Raw genomic sequence first — 15690 nt, 5'->3', positions numbered from 1 at the left:
TAGGGGAAATGCAATTATAAAGTATTCTGCATGTTTAACATACCAAGGGCTGATTAAACTATGATTTAAGGTTTGGTTATTCCTTCATTTGATCTAATTAACGTATTGCTATGCTCGTCTTTTGTTTTATTTGTATCAGTTTTCATCTTGATCGCCACTCTATATGAAGATTATAGCAATTCTGCTTTACATCCCTCAAGATGACAAGACCACTGTTAACCATATTGTGACAGCTGTAGATCTGCCGAAGAAAGAGAGAGCAATGTATGGACATCAAAGATTACTCAAAGTGACACACGTTAAAAGTAAAGGTCGCCTATTTTCTAGATCTGCTTCGTGACTTTACATAAAGTTCGCTTACCATGACGTGCTGTTGGAATAGTATACGGGGGCAGTTGTCAGTCGGAAAATTGTCCTTAGGGTACCGAATGTTATGGAAAATATCACGCCTTTTCTATTTATTTGTGGAGACGTGCTATTGGTTAACAGTATCACCAGTTGTTACCTAATTAACATTTTAGTACACTATAATACACACATACAACTGTGGCTTACACGTACTTGCTCATCTTTCCACAAGAGGATAGTTGAACAGCAAAGTTTTCGTTGAGTATATCTACGGTGGTATGTATATCGTTATTGAATAATGTTTATAAAAGCATTTTCACTCTTAGTTATATATCATTCAAAACTTTGGCAAATTTACTGATGACTTTATTAATAGTTACCAGATAGCTCCATCGTTATTGTATTCGCAACATTTTTTTGTATTTCAACTACTTTACCATTAGAGTAAATGCACCATATACAAGCGGTGGGTTTGACAGTTCTGATTTTGAAGTTTTTTCTGTCTGTTGCATAACACCATGGCGTCAAAATATGGAGTTTGGTTTGAACAGGAATATTTCTCAAAATATATACTGTAGATTTGACTGTCCCTTTTCGCGATTCCGTTTTATATACATGCCAGTGTCTGTGTATGTCGAAATGCTTTTTCATACAGTACTCTGATCTATAGTGTTGTCCCGGTCCAGTGTACTTTCAACACAATAGTATCAAATACCATTTTTTGTCATTATTCCAATAACGGAACGTACCTCCGTTTATCACCAAAGGAGTTGGGTTTCAGAAATACATTAGAACGAATAATTAGTTATTACCGAATCAGAATGGTTATTAAATTCCTGTCGGTGATTTTCATATTTAATGTTCTTCTCATAATATATGGTCGAAAATTACTTTTTTCATATTCAGCGTTTGCAGAATTATGTATCAGTTAGTGACACGACTATGATATTTATTCACCGTATGTAAACTAATTTTTTCTCTTACAGATTCATAGAGGACCAACCGACGTCGTACAGCCATGTTATGGGAACTCCTGCTAATGTCTGCAGTTTTATCTGCTATACATCCAGCACATACAGGTAACTTGTTCATTATACAGGTGTATTTAAAGGGCACTATTTACTTTACTTTAATTGTATATTTAAATGCATTGAACTTAGTAATCTATTGCTAATATAAGCTTTGTACCTCACAGACTCGTCTTCAGACTCATCATCAGAGGGCCACCACAAACCTCACATAATATATATGTTGTCTGATGACCAAGGTAAGTTAAAAGGTTTTTATTTGTTTTTGCTTGTTTAAGACTTGTATTTCATACTTCATTCCCTATTTCATTTTCAACCTTCTAATATAAAATAAGTTTAATCGTATATATTTCGATTTTGACACTTTATTGCAGGGCTCAGAATTTGTTCGATTAATATCATTTATTTGCTATATTTTGATATATTCGATATCCACTTGGTGAATTGTAAATTTGATATATCAGTTGAACGAAGGGCGTATACATATGAGGTCGAATAGTTTTATTTTAATCTACGCTTTGTATTTTCTTCTAATCTATTCAATGTGTTCAGATCTTGACCAAACCTCTCGAAAAATTGGCAAATGTTTTTGGCGATACCTCTAATTCTATTCACTGTCTTCGTTCCACATTTTTGAAACCCCACTCAGATATTGTATGTCAGCCTCAGATATTTCATGGCAGTAACATACAGAGCTGAAATTGTAGCAAATGGGAAACCCATTTTATCAAATTTCGTCATCGAAATAAAATTCATGAAAAATCCCATTGGTTTTTGTATGCAATCGTGTCTGTAGGATGGAACGACATAAGTTGGCACGATGATCGAGTTTTGACACCAAATTTCGAAGAACTGGCAAATAATGGAGTTAAATTTGGAAATCTGTACACAATGGCAGTCTGTAGCCCGTGAGTATACATGTCTACATTAGAATATTTAGACTTCAAGTTTAGGTTATTTGTACATTTCAAATTCTACTATCTCAATGTGTGTAATCTGTAGTTGAAGAAGATTTTGACACTTTATATTCAAAATCACAGCACAGAGTTCTACAGACAAGTAATTTCACCTCGTGTAACAATTCGCACCCGCTGCCTGCTCCCCCCCCTACCCCCCCCCCCCCCCCATTCACCCCAACCAATGTAAATCCGAATTATTTCATCACAGGACCCGAGCAGCTCTTATGACAGGAAGGTATTCGTCAAATATCGGAGGACAGGTAACTTATATCAAATTAATATATTATGTTTTATCATAGTAATTATATTATTACTTCACTTCTATGGCTGCATTAAGATAACTATCTGCTATCACATGATCTTGTACGGTTTGTAATTATGACGTACCCGTAAACTCAAACATTTTGTTGTTTAAAGATGCACTTGCTGCATCTGGAACTTTTTTAATAAACGTATGTCTTGTTAAGTACAATAACTTACTCATAATATCGTACATCATAAACATGTAGCTGTATATACTCAATAAATCAAAACAAATCTATTTTTGGTCCGCACCTTAAATTCAATGTCTTTAATGGTGATCACGATTGTAACCTGTTTCTGTACTGTTTATCGATAATATCGATAACTGATCAAAACGTACGACGCCTAATTATTCGTCTTTTTAACAATTTGCAATGAATATCTCGTGGTTTTCTGATCACAAATGACACGCCAATCCAACTAGTGCAGTTTTAAAATGGTGACAGTTTCAAAACTGAGCTTTTGCTAAAGATTTCAACTTATCAATACATTACCTACAGATAATATTGACCACTATTGAACAGGTACAACGTCTTTTTTATAAGTAATTGACTTAATTTTTGTGAGTGTAACTTTGACGAAAATGTACCAGTTGTAACTAATAAGACTAATCTCGTCATAGCTGAAATGTACGAATTGTACATGGCTATCGATATATTTAAACATTGTCATTTCTATACAGCATACAATCTACTGGATGATGAGGCCTCACGGTGTACCCACCTACTACGAATTATTTCCCAAGAGACTACAAGATGTTGGATATACTACCTATGGAGTTGGAAAGTAAGACAAACCTTTTCATCTCTTTCCATTTGAACAAGTGTTTATGAAATACTTGACCTTGGGGATGAATCATTGTTTTTAGATAATTACATATAATCTCACGAAATCAATTTTAGTTTTATGTTATAATGCTCCGAGTATGATTCTGCGGACTAATACAAATTCAAGCCGGTAGGCGAGAATTTTTAGTCCGCGCGGAATCATACTCGGAGCATTATGACGTAAAACTAACATTGATTTCGTAGGATTATATGTTTATCCCATAATTTATCAGTTTTCAACACATTTTTTTTTACAATTTTGAATGAACTTTTACGAATACTGCATCGTTTCATAATTATACTTCATCGCCCATCAATAATTGGCGTCCGACGGCTATGCAAATTACGTAATCGCGTGACCTGACATTGCGAGGTCAAACTTACGTACGTACACGGTTTCTCAACCAAAATTATCGGTTATAACGTTGCGATGTACATGTAATATCAAATTTAGATGAAAACGTAAGTAAAATTTGACTGAGTGCGACTTTTGTTCTGTCATTTTAATCATATTTGCTCGGGCTGTGTAAGTTCGGAGCTCTGAGCTCGATAGAAAATCAGAAGTAAACTTGCCGGCTGCTATATACATCGATCATCTACATGCTTTTTTCGATAGAATAATAAAATTTATCAAATAAAAATAAAAGTACCTCTACGTATCAGATTCATGCCACCTAAGGATATATGTAACGTAATGTGTGCATTTACGTTTTGAAAGCCCATATTATTATTATAACTTGATCGTAGCGTAGGATTTGGAAGAACACTTGCACAGTAGATAATAGTTCGGTAGAACAGGGGTGATATGGGTTTTTGATCTGCCCTGTTTGACGTCACAGAGGTGAAGATTTGCACGTATTTGTGCGATAAAGAAATTGAGGGAAGGGCACCTTTAGAAAAAAAATTAAAGTAGAACTGTGTAATTGTGTACGAGATTGGGAATTGTGGATTCTTTATGTGACAGACTGAGTTTGATTTCTCTTCCCCTCTATCATTAAGGTTCCCTTATGTAAAGATGTGTGTATATCTATATTTCAGATGGCATTTAGGATTCTGTAATAGTTCGTATGTTCCATCTGGTCCAACACGTGGTTTTGATCATTATTATGGTATCTACAATGGTGCCGTTTTATATCACGAACATACAATCGGTAATAATGGTAAGGAATCTCGATTTGTGTATGTGTGTGTCTGTGTCTGTCTGTCTGTCTGTCTGTCTGTCTGTCTGTATGTCTGTGTTTGTTTGTGTGTGTCTGTCGCTGTCTCTATATCTCTGGCCATGTATGTGAAATTGTATGTATGTATGTATGTATGTATGTATGTATGTATATTATGTATGTATGTATGTATGTATGCACAATATTATATAATATTCCTGAGTTTGAGCCCGTATACAGGAAACATGTGACTCTAGTCGAACCTTAGATGGAAAAGCTAATACATTATAATGACTTTGCCCCTCGCCTGCTGAAGAATAGATTGGTACACACCAGAACAACACAACATTTAGAATTGGAGATATAAAGTTGAATATATTATTATATGCAGATGACATTGTACTTCTGTCCGATAACGAGGATGGTCTTCAGGAAATGTTAAATATTTTCTTTGCTTGGTGTAAAAAATGGCGATTAAAAGCAAATATAGTGAAGTCGAAAGTAATTCATTTTAGAAAGAAAGGCACTGTTTGTACTGGTTTTAACTTTATGATCGGTACTAAAACAATAGAGATTGTTACTAAGTACAAATATTTGGGTATTATTTTGCATGAATTTCTTGACTTTTCTATTACCGCTAATGCGCTTGCTGAGTCGTCTGGTAGAGCTTTAGGTGCAGTCTGTTCCAAATTCAGGTCACTGAATAATATGGGTTTTAATACATTCACTAAATTGTTCAATGCATCTGTGGTACCAATTCTTGAATATTGCTCGGGTATCTGGGGTTTTCAAAACTTCTCGCCGTGTGATTTAATTCAGAATCGGGCAATAAGGTTTTATTTAGGTGTTCACAAATTCGCACCTACTCTCGCTATTAATGGAGACACTGGTTGGGACTCGTGTATTGCGAGTAGGTGGGGTAATATGGCCCGGTATTGGAACAGACTTTGTAACCTTGACAGTGATAGGTTAACTAGTAAGATTTTCTTTTGGGACCATGCGCTGTGTGTCGGCAATTGGTCTTCTGAAATGTATGACATGATGAGTTGATTCCATGTAATACTGGGATTGTCAGGTTACGTAAACATTCGAATTGTACTGAAAACTGGTATATGCATGTTCGTAACAAACCGAAATTACGCACGTACAGTATCTTTAAAAGAACATATCGCCGTGAAAATTATTTAGATTTAGATTTGTCGAGAGCTGAACGTTCTCTTTTTGTTCAGTTACGAATAGGAATACTTCCACTCAGGATTGAAACAGGTCGTTTTAGGGGCGAGGTGTTACATGCTCGCCTCTGTGTGTTATGTAATGCAGATTCAATTGAGGATGAATCTCACTTTTTATTTCACTGTTCATTCTATCAGGATTTAAGAACACATTTTTACAATATTATACTTGAGTCTAATCCAAATTTTGTAAACTTTAATGAAACTGAGAAATGGAACTTTATAATGATCAATATGCCTAGAGCAACTTGTAAATTTATTCACAAAGCTTACACCAGAAGGTGTAATCATCTTTATATAGCAATGTAGTATTGTTACTTTTCTTTACTTGTTATGACTGTCCTCTTTGCACCCCTTATTTTTAAGTGCTTTATACGAGTAATTCAGTTTTGTAGTGACTAATAAGCCTGGTGGGCTGGGTGATGTGTTTGCTTTCTGATATTGTTATTGCCAATTTGTAAAATGTATATCACATGTCACTATAATAAACAACCTTTACTTTACTTTACTACTATGTAAGCTCAGCTTTAGAGAAATCGGGCTAGTACGAATGTTGGTTCAACTCCTATGCATGTCACCTTTTCCCTCAATGTGATTTCATTATGTGTGTAAGTTTACCTACTAGGAATTCTTTTCTATCGATCTGATATTCCATACAATATGTCTATTCGTTTTCTGAAGGTTTTCGACCAAGCCCTTACATTGGGTTTGATTTGGTAGATGATGGCGTGCCACAAAATGGACCAGAAACAGCATGCGTATTCACCTCTGTATGTATTAATGTTCGTTAACAAAATAATATTCATTTACATTGTTAAAGTTGATATTCAAATCTGTGAAAACAAAACAATAAATCAGTCATAGATGGTTTGCGTCATTTTACACTACACGAAAAGTCTAATTTACCCACCTTTAAAAACGTTTAGCCTGCCTGTTACCCACCTAACCTCCATCTTTGTCTAGGGGTCATACGAGACGCAGTGGCACTTTTGACTGTCTACAACCCCAGGGGAGAGAGATCAACGGGGATAAATTATGTCAAAGGTGAAATTTCATCTCATACTCACCACATTTACACATCCTCTGCTCAAGCTTTACCCGGGTGGAAAGACGTGGTCAAATATCAGGTGTTAGAAAATGTGGCGTGTGGGGGTAATAAGAATTTGGCTATGTTCACCTTTAAAATACCGACCCCTCCGGCCAGCTAAAAAATGGCCGGTCCCTAAGGAAGGATCGCCCAATGTTGCACAAACTCAACAATCAAACTTCGTTCGTCTGAGGGGAGGAAGTCTGGCGTAAATGCGATTGCTGAACCTCGTTTTCTCAAATCTAACCAATTTTCGAAAACTTTCACGCCTTCAATAATACCAGGTTTTATATTAACGATGGATATGTTGATATTAAAGTTGATTACAGTTGATATTAAAGTTGATGTACAAGTTTTCCGGTAGTATTGTAATGTGTTTCACATCAAGTTTTACATTGTTTCGATCGTAGTGGTGTTGTGACGTCATGGTTTATATAATACGTAAACATGTCGATGTCACACTTGTGACCGTACAATTAGGGAAGGGGGAAGAGGTTGCGAGTTTGTGAGACATTGTGCGATCGTCCCAAAGTTCAACAGAGGAACAGCACTATGAAAGAATTGTTGTTACTGACGCCTGGATTATTAACACATATCGGTTTATTGGACGAGTGAATTATAATGTATCCATAATCCAGCCGTGTGTGGTCATTGTTGACGACGGATTGTTCTCGTTTTGTTTCCTCAGGAATTATTCCAGAAGAAAGCATTGTCATACATCGACAGTCATGATCCTGATACGCCAATGTTCCTATATATTCCCTTCCAGTTACCACACACACCTCGAGAGGTAATGAAAATTGATTATTTCTAGGGTAAATATTAGTACTTCTCAGTTGCATCAACCAGGAAAGAAATTGGAGAGGCATGATAGCCCATTCTACAACTGAAACCGGAAGTGGAGAATACATCGCCCACTATAGTGTTGATTGATTGACATTTTTGATGTGATGCAGTCTTGTTATGGCGCCCTCAAGAGAGGCAAGTTGAGATGTTGCCAGCATGATTTGACTGCCATCTTTGATTACCATTCAAGTTTAGTGTTCCTGAGCACATATAAAGATGAAGCACTTACCCACACGTACCCCTGCCGGGCATTAAAGTTACATTATCTAACTTGTCTGCACCGTTCAGCTATCAAAGTAATGAAACCAAATTCATGTAGTGCAGTGTCGCTGTTTATTTATGTTACAATTATGTTTTACCTTTCACACTAGTAGAAAAAATAGTACAGTTTACGACACTTTCCGTACTATAGTTCAGATTGAGTTCAATTCTGTACTTTTATGCTGATGAGGTGGACGTTTCTGTACTTTCCCATTAGCGCCTGTCTAATCGGATTATACTCGATCTGAAAAATAGTTCAGATTGCGAGTCGGAAGTGATTTGAATACATTTGCATTTAGTTCAGAATATATTCATGAGTTCACCCCCATAACCGGGCAGTAAACAAATGAATATTCAAATCTACCGTGCTTGCAATCAATACGTACATAAACGCTATACGTGTAGCTAGTGTATTCGATACATATGTATGTATATAAGCAGGCTTATGATATGAACTACATGGTTAGGACGTACGTAGATTGTAATATCACAGGGCTCATTTTGAAATAAATGTTCGTAGTACGCCTTTTCATTATGCACTACATACCGCCACCACTAAACGTGTTTCACATTTCTACGCGTTTGATGCATAGTAATACAGATTTAGATGACATGACAATCGTTTCCAATAATAGTTTAAAATTGGGCCACAAATATTGCTAGTGTATGGAGCTTCTTAACAAACCTGACCGGCCAATAGCGTCAACAAACTCACAGTAGAGACGTGCTGACAGATTTGAGTCTGTGGACATTATTTCTAGCTAAGTAAAATTGAGTGACTATTGGGAATATTATATGGCATCCATGTCGTCCATGTCGTCTATAGTTTCTGACTGACCGTGTTATGTACAACGTAACGCTGAACGAAATACGGTCCATCAGGAATTAACTAGACTAACCTCTATGGGAATAGTATTCTTGTCCATGTGTCGTTTATAGAACAATTAAGTGTTAGGGTGTGATCTTCACAGTAATAAACAAGCCTTTAGAAGAACAACAGGTATTCACGCCTCAAATATCTTGGGCATCATCCAAATTACGATCATGAGCACCAAAGTAAAGGAAATACTTAATGACGTTCGGCATGCAGAACCCCCCCCCCCCCGGGCCCGTACCTATGGGTACATGCCCGGCATCCATGTAACTGTTATATCACTCTACGTGACGATTCTGAGGGCCCTCATCTCTTATTCTCTTGTTTTATTTCAATTATACTCATAACTCCTGTTTTTATAGTATAACTGTACAATTGGCTTCGATCAGTGCATTCCAGATTTTCATGAGTCATGAGTGCACATTGCACAGATATCTGCAGAATACTTAAAAGGATTATGGGTAATGTATGCATATGCGGGAAAAACAAACTGCTGTAAGGAGCATAGTCTCGCTGCCAGACTCGAGACTATCGTCCCTAATCTGTTTACCGAGCGGCGCAGCCGCGAGAATAGAGGGGGACTGGTCCCGCTCTTCTCGCGGCTGCGCCGCTCGGTAAACTGATTAGGGACGATAGTCTCGAGTCTGGCAGCGAGACTATAAGGAGCACTGACTTTGCCCTCATATCTTCATCCCATTTTGCACTGAAGAAGTTTCACATGGCTCTCATATTTCATATATACTCTTTCTAAATATATGGTGATGCAACATGAGTAAAAATAACTGGGGTTAACTAAGTTTGGTAGTCAATATAGCAGGTTTACCATCAAACTGACGCAAAATTTGTTTCAAATTTGTCTAGTAAAAACCGTTGGCCCAGTTGTCGATTAGGCTTACAAGTTACACAAAGCATGATAAGACACTGTGAATGGTGCAAATAAACAACGTTCGAAATGCCAAATACCAAATGCAAACAATACAAGCGAACAAAAGGGCCTGTATGCACTCTAATAGCCCGATATTTTGCCTAAAATCAGGCTCACATGTGCGAACGGTGTGTTTTTGACGTACCTAGTAGGCAGTGATGTAGATAATAGCCGGTTACCGGTCACAACGCCCAGCTATAACTTATATTAGGAAAGTACTCAAACCTGACGATCATTGAACAGATTCTAAGGTTGGAAAATTAAATATGAGTTGCCCGGGAGTTCTAATAGCAAGTAAAATACCCAAAGTGTAAACAAAAAGATAAATTAATTCATAATTATTTGGAAAACATTAGACGATTACGCAGTAAAACAAGACTGGCCACGCTATCGCTAGCGAAAGCCTTCGAACTAGTTTCATAACGACCGGACGTTGAAGGAAGCGCGAAGCGAAGTGTGAGGTCAATGTGACGTCTCATGATGATGTATGATGAATCAACATGACGTTTACGTAGAGTTGCACTAAATGTTTTCTAAACTTCAGTGGAAAGAATTTTTGTCGATCAGACACTGACTATGTTTAAATTCTTAAAACATCTGAGAAAACTGAAGAGGGGAAGCAAAATGTGACACTGACAGACAAGCCAGACGTACGGCACATGTACAAAAGGCGAGGCACACCCTCTGATGCAAACTGGACAATTATCGTGCGTGTCACGTATAAGGCATCAGATGTAATACATGTAGCTAACCAAATATTCTTGTACTGCAGTCTTTCTTGTAACAGGTATTGGAAATTGTCAGAAACCTGATGATTTTATGACTGAATAAGTTTCGATACGGAGACGAGAGAGAGGGGGAGACGGGAGAGAGAGAGAGAGAGAGAGAGAGAGAGAGAGAGAGAGAGAGAGAGAGAGAGAGAGAGAGAGAGAGAGAGAGAGAGAGAGAGAGAGAGAGAGAGAGAGCGCGGAGACCAAACTAGAGTCGGTACTCACCCCACCACGACATATGCATTTTTGTGATTTTGAAACGATAAAGAATGTTAATATGGATATTGGGCCGATTGGAAATCGGACGATGTGAATCGTAATCGAATATCTCAGACCATCCACAATATATGTCGTGTTGACTTAGGCGATCCCAGAAACCATTCTTAGTTTACCCCTTTCACATATATTATCAACCATGCTAATGTTTTGAAACAAATCTCGATTAACAGGTAATTTAGCGCTTGAAAGATGGCGACGTCCATACCCCCCCCCGGCTGCACATATTTTAATATGCAATTATACATTACCCCCTCCCCATACACGTCAGAGAAGTACAGTATGGTACACTATATGACACACTGTAAGCTAACAGTGGAAATCAACTTCAGTGTCCATACATATCAGACATAGAGATTTCTTTACAAATGGATGTGGGCTCATTGGGCTGTAACCTGTACTTGGAAAAACTTAACCAGCAGAGTTTTCTTTTTGAATCCTATGTCTTGACAGAAACGGCACCCCCCTTCGATAACTAGTGGGGAGGGTGTGTCCCCCTCCCACAGTAGGCAATTGTTTGAAAAATAAGGACATGTAGGAGGCCATTTAGCGGCATAATATTTCAAACCATACACATTATTGGAAGCCATAAAGTACTTGAAAATTGTCTTCAATACCCAAATTGTACTCTCATTAAATTATTTTACAACTGTATTACCTACGCTTTAACTAATACATAGATATTTTGGCAGACACACACATTCGTTTGGCCATTGGCTGCCTAATAATTAAATGTGTGGTAGGTAAATGAAGTGAACAATTTTGCAAAGTACAAGGTAAACGATTGCTCCTGTGGTTTGAATGTTCAACAAAGTCTCCACACAGAGAGATAGAGCAAGAGAGAAGGAGACATACGGCGACGAGAGAGAGAGAGAGAGAGAGAGAGAGAGAGAGAGAGAGAGAGAGAGAGAGAGAGAGAGAGAGAGAGAGAGAGAGAGAGAGAGAGAGAGAGAGAGAGAGAGAGAGAGAGAGAGAGAGAGAGAGAGAGAGGCATACACTTATACAAATGTAAATTTACTTGGTAAACAACTGCTCCTGAGGTTTAATTTTGGTTCAAATCATGAGCAGAATATTCGGGGGCCCTTTCAGACCATCACAATTGTCATGCCCCCCTCCCTTTGAACCTCAATTTTGTTCATGCCCCCCCCCGTAAATTCTGACTCCAGCATAATTTCAAGTTTATTCCGAGCTCGGTATTACAGGCATTCGACTAGAGTCTTTATACCTCAAAGATATACAACAGTCCATTTCTGTACAAGGCATATCAGAAACCAAACATTTGCAGTGTGGAGTGTCACAAAACCCTGTGCTTGGTCCACTCTTACACGCGTATGCTGTCTATACACATCACCACTTGGAAAGCTAATCCGACATCAAAATCTCAATATGCAACAACATGCAGACGACAACCAGATTTACCAATATATTTCCCCAATCACATACGTCAACTACAGTAACTAAGATGGAAACTGTTGCACATGATATTAAACGACCCAAAATAAGCTAGTTTAATGATGGCAAAACCGAGGTCCTCCTTATCACGTCTCAGTTCAACAGGCTTCCTCGTCTCATGAACCACATCAACATGGGATCGTCTTCTGTGCAGTTAGTGGATTCAGCATGTACCATTTGTGTAACAATTGATGACCGTTATAACCTCAAGAAGCACATCTCGTTGACATGTAGATCAGTTCTTTTTCACCCCCGAACAATAGGTCGCATCATTGACAGTGGAGGGGGCCCCTCCACTGTCTATGGTCGCATACGCCAGTATCTTACAAACGGAGTTTGTCAGAACCTTGGTCATGCACTTATATCATCGATACCTGACTACTGAATGGCCCTTCTGTATGGGCTGCCAGCTAAAAACATTGTCCCTCTTGAACATGCCCAAAATACAGCAGCTAGGATTGTGTCAGGTACAAAGAAAACAGATGACGTCACATCGGTTCTTTCAATAACACAGTTTAGTTAGAAATCACACTGGCGTCAAGTGCAGTTACATAATATACCAGTAGGTAGGGCCTACATGTACATGTAGTCTCAGGTCACTACATTGTGGTCTGAGATGTAGTTTACACCACTATGACCTAAGAACTTGAACCAGGGCTGAGGAGAAGTGGTCTGAGGTTAAAGTTTTGCAGCTCTCGTTCAGCAATCTCAAAATATTTCAGCCTACTTCCCGTAATGAACACTTGTCAAGCATTTTTGTAGCTCCCATACTCAAAGACTACATATATGTTTATATACGACTCAAAATATAACACTGAAATTTACTTTGAACACGTTCAGTTTCAGTAGACCTATTAAAACCCAAAATCTCCACTGTATAATTTAATATCGGTAATAGTTTACAGTCAAAAACTTTTAAATTTAGTTTTGACTAGGAGGTCCCCAAGTTTTGCAAGTTGACTCATGACCGCAATCATTGCTTTACTCGCTTGAGCTGCAAGCGCTAAATACCATAGACCACTGCTTGACATAATCACGCCTAGATATTCATAAAAAGCGAACAACGTCGAGTTTATGACCACCAATAACCACTTTTCAATTTTCTTAAGAATTTCATCTCTTAGTAAATACAATAATTTTAGTTTTGACATACATGTAATTTACTTTCAAAAGACAATGTTAGAAACCCCTACCCCATTGATTCCTGTGGGAACATGCCTTTCGTGAAGAAAAAATGGTTACATAACATGTCTACAAGAATTGTTGGAGAATGTCTATGTAGAATGCCACACTGATCCCATATCCACACCTTGAGTTTTATTTTTATTGTTCTTCAATGATCTCCTTCAAAGTAATAGTCTGGATGCCAATATGGTTTCTAACTAAACCACGTCTAGCCAAAAGCCCCTCAAATAGCACAAAAAGTTGTTCACCCAATCAGTGAAACCTAAATGTTTTGGTGATGTAAACAGTATATAAGTAGCATCATGGGCTGACAAATATACCACATTTGAACATTACTGTCCCAATAAACACTAACTTTATGAGGGACTGTGTTATTGGTTAGAGTTTTGTGATTTATTAACAAAGACATGATGTTAATGACTGTGTGGGTGGCTGTAAATGAATTTTAAATTGCATCTCATGCATTTCAAGACTTCTAGAGTAACGACTCTGACTATACTTTGAGTGGAGGTATAAATGGTAATGATACAGTATAGGAACTAGACTATCAAAGTAATTACCTTGTCCAAAAGACTACAGTCGGATATTAATCTCACCATTAATGCCTGAATTTATGTCTATCAAGGTGGATCTGATAAGATCATAGAAATCGAGAAACTTTCATCACTTTGGACTTGAGCATTGAATACATTTGTGAAGTACTCAGACCATGATTCATGTTTTTTTTTAGAGATTAATTCCACTAGATCGTCCACTAAATCGTCCACGAAAACAAATACATTCTATCATTCCACCATGTCACTCAACAACGCGCATCGAATTCTATCACTTGAATTTCCGTTATTTAGTCGTCTGAAGATCGTAACGGCCTCCGTACCATAACTTGTGTACTTTGTGTAAATACAGCTCTACTTCTCAGTATTGAGCACTTTTCCTTCAGTTTATGACTTACCTCTTATATATATATATATATATATATATATATATATATATATATATATATATATATATATATATACATATATATATATATATATATATATATATTACCATTGCTCGGTTGACGGCAACGCGGTCAAAGATATCGGGTTCTTTGCACAATACACGTGTATATAGAAATGATGTCCCTTAAATTTCCCCTCTTTTCATTCTTGCTCTTTTCAACTACAATATAGATTTTGATAATTTCCATAGGTCTCACGAGATATACTCTTCAAGGAAAAACAAGTTCGTGTCGGAGTTTGACACGAGAATAGTCTGTGCTTGGAGTAATTATACTGTCAGTATAATTTCTCAAAGGTATGTGTTATCGTGGAAGTTTAAACATTATTTATACTTTAATGGTGTTATAGATTTTGACCCAAGCTATGCATGCCACGGTCACAAGCTATATTGCGTCAGATCGATTTGCCAAACAAGTTTGCCAGAATTAACGCATCCCATCAAACCATGGACCCTCCACAAAGGTGGAGTGTCTATGGTCAAACAAATGACAGGTCGCAGAAACTATGGTCATGGAAGTATGAACGTCGTTTATACTTGTACGCCGTGACATACAATGAGCGCAGTGCCATGATTGACCGGATTATTCAGTGTCGACAATCCCAGTTAATATAATCCCAAAGGCAAACTTGTTTTATTTACCACCTTGCCAAGCAACACAGGGTGGTGGCGAGGCGAAGTTGTAATGTACTGTCGCTTTGATATTCACGATTTTGGAAAGGAAATAGATAACATCGGGTTAGATCTTGAGAGTAAATAAGAAGAAAAGAAGAGTTAATTTGAAATCAGTGATAAACGAGTTGTCTATTTTTAAGAAACTAAATATAAGGAAAGCTATGGGTCCTGATAACATATGTGGTAGGTTACTGAATGTCTATGCATCGCAGTTAGCTAGTGTTTCCAGTAGATTGTTCAATTGGTCGTACAATGATCATACGATATCAACCATTTGGAAAACATCTACCATCTGTCCGGTCCCTAAAAACTTCCAAGGCATCGTCCTGTAGCACTGACTTCCATTGTGATGAAATGCTTCGAGCGTATTTTTTACTCCGTTCACACTAGGACCTATCCTCCGGAGAATCAGTGACTTAAATTAACTCCGGAGGTAATTTGCGTGTGTGAATGGTCGACTCCGGAGAATCTGTGGATTATTTT

At 37.6% G+C, this 15690-nt stretch overlaps 1 protein-coding gene across 1 annotated transcript in view; it reads left to right on the top strand.

Moving 5' to 3' along the window:
* The first annotated feature begins 163 nt into the window (after positions 1-163).
* LOC144438031 (arylsulfatase B-like) overlaps positions 164-15690 on the top strand; it is a 33798-nt gene continuing 18271 nt past the window's right edge. Inside the window, exons 1-8 of the mRNA XM_078127064.1 lie at positions 164-305; positions 1544-1615; positions 2173-2284; positions 2544-2595; positions 3321-3424; positions 4504-4625; positions 6536-6624; positions 7630-7731. Coding sequence (XP_077983190.1) covers positions 164-305; positions 1544-1615; positions 2173-2284; positions 2544-2595; positions 3321-3424; positions 4504-4625; positions 6536-6624; positions 7630-7731 — 795 coding nt within the window. The remainder of the gene's footprint in view (positions 306-1543; positions 1616-2172; positions 2285-2543; positions 2596-3320; positions 3425-4503; positions 4626-6535; positions 6625-7629; positions 7732-15690) is intronic.

The sequence above is a fragment of the Glandiceps talaboti genome, chromosome 7 (assembly GCF_964340395.1).
Source record: "Glandiceps talaboti chromosome 7, keGlaTala1.1, whole genome shotgun sequence".
Taxonomy (NCBI): Eukaryota; Metazoa; Hemichordata; class Enteropneusta; family Spengelidae; genus Glandiceps; species Glandiceps talaboti.
This window is presented reverse-complemented; position numbering and strand designations above follow the sequence as displayed.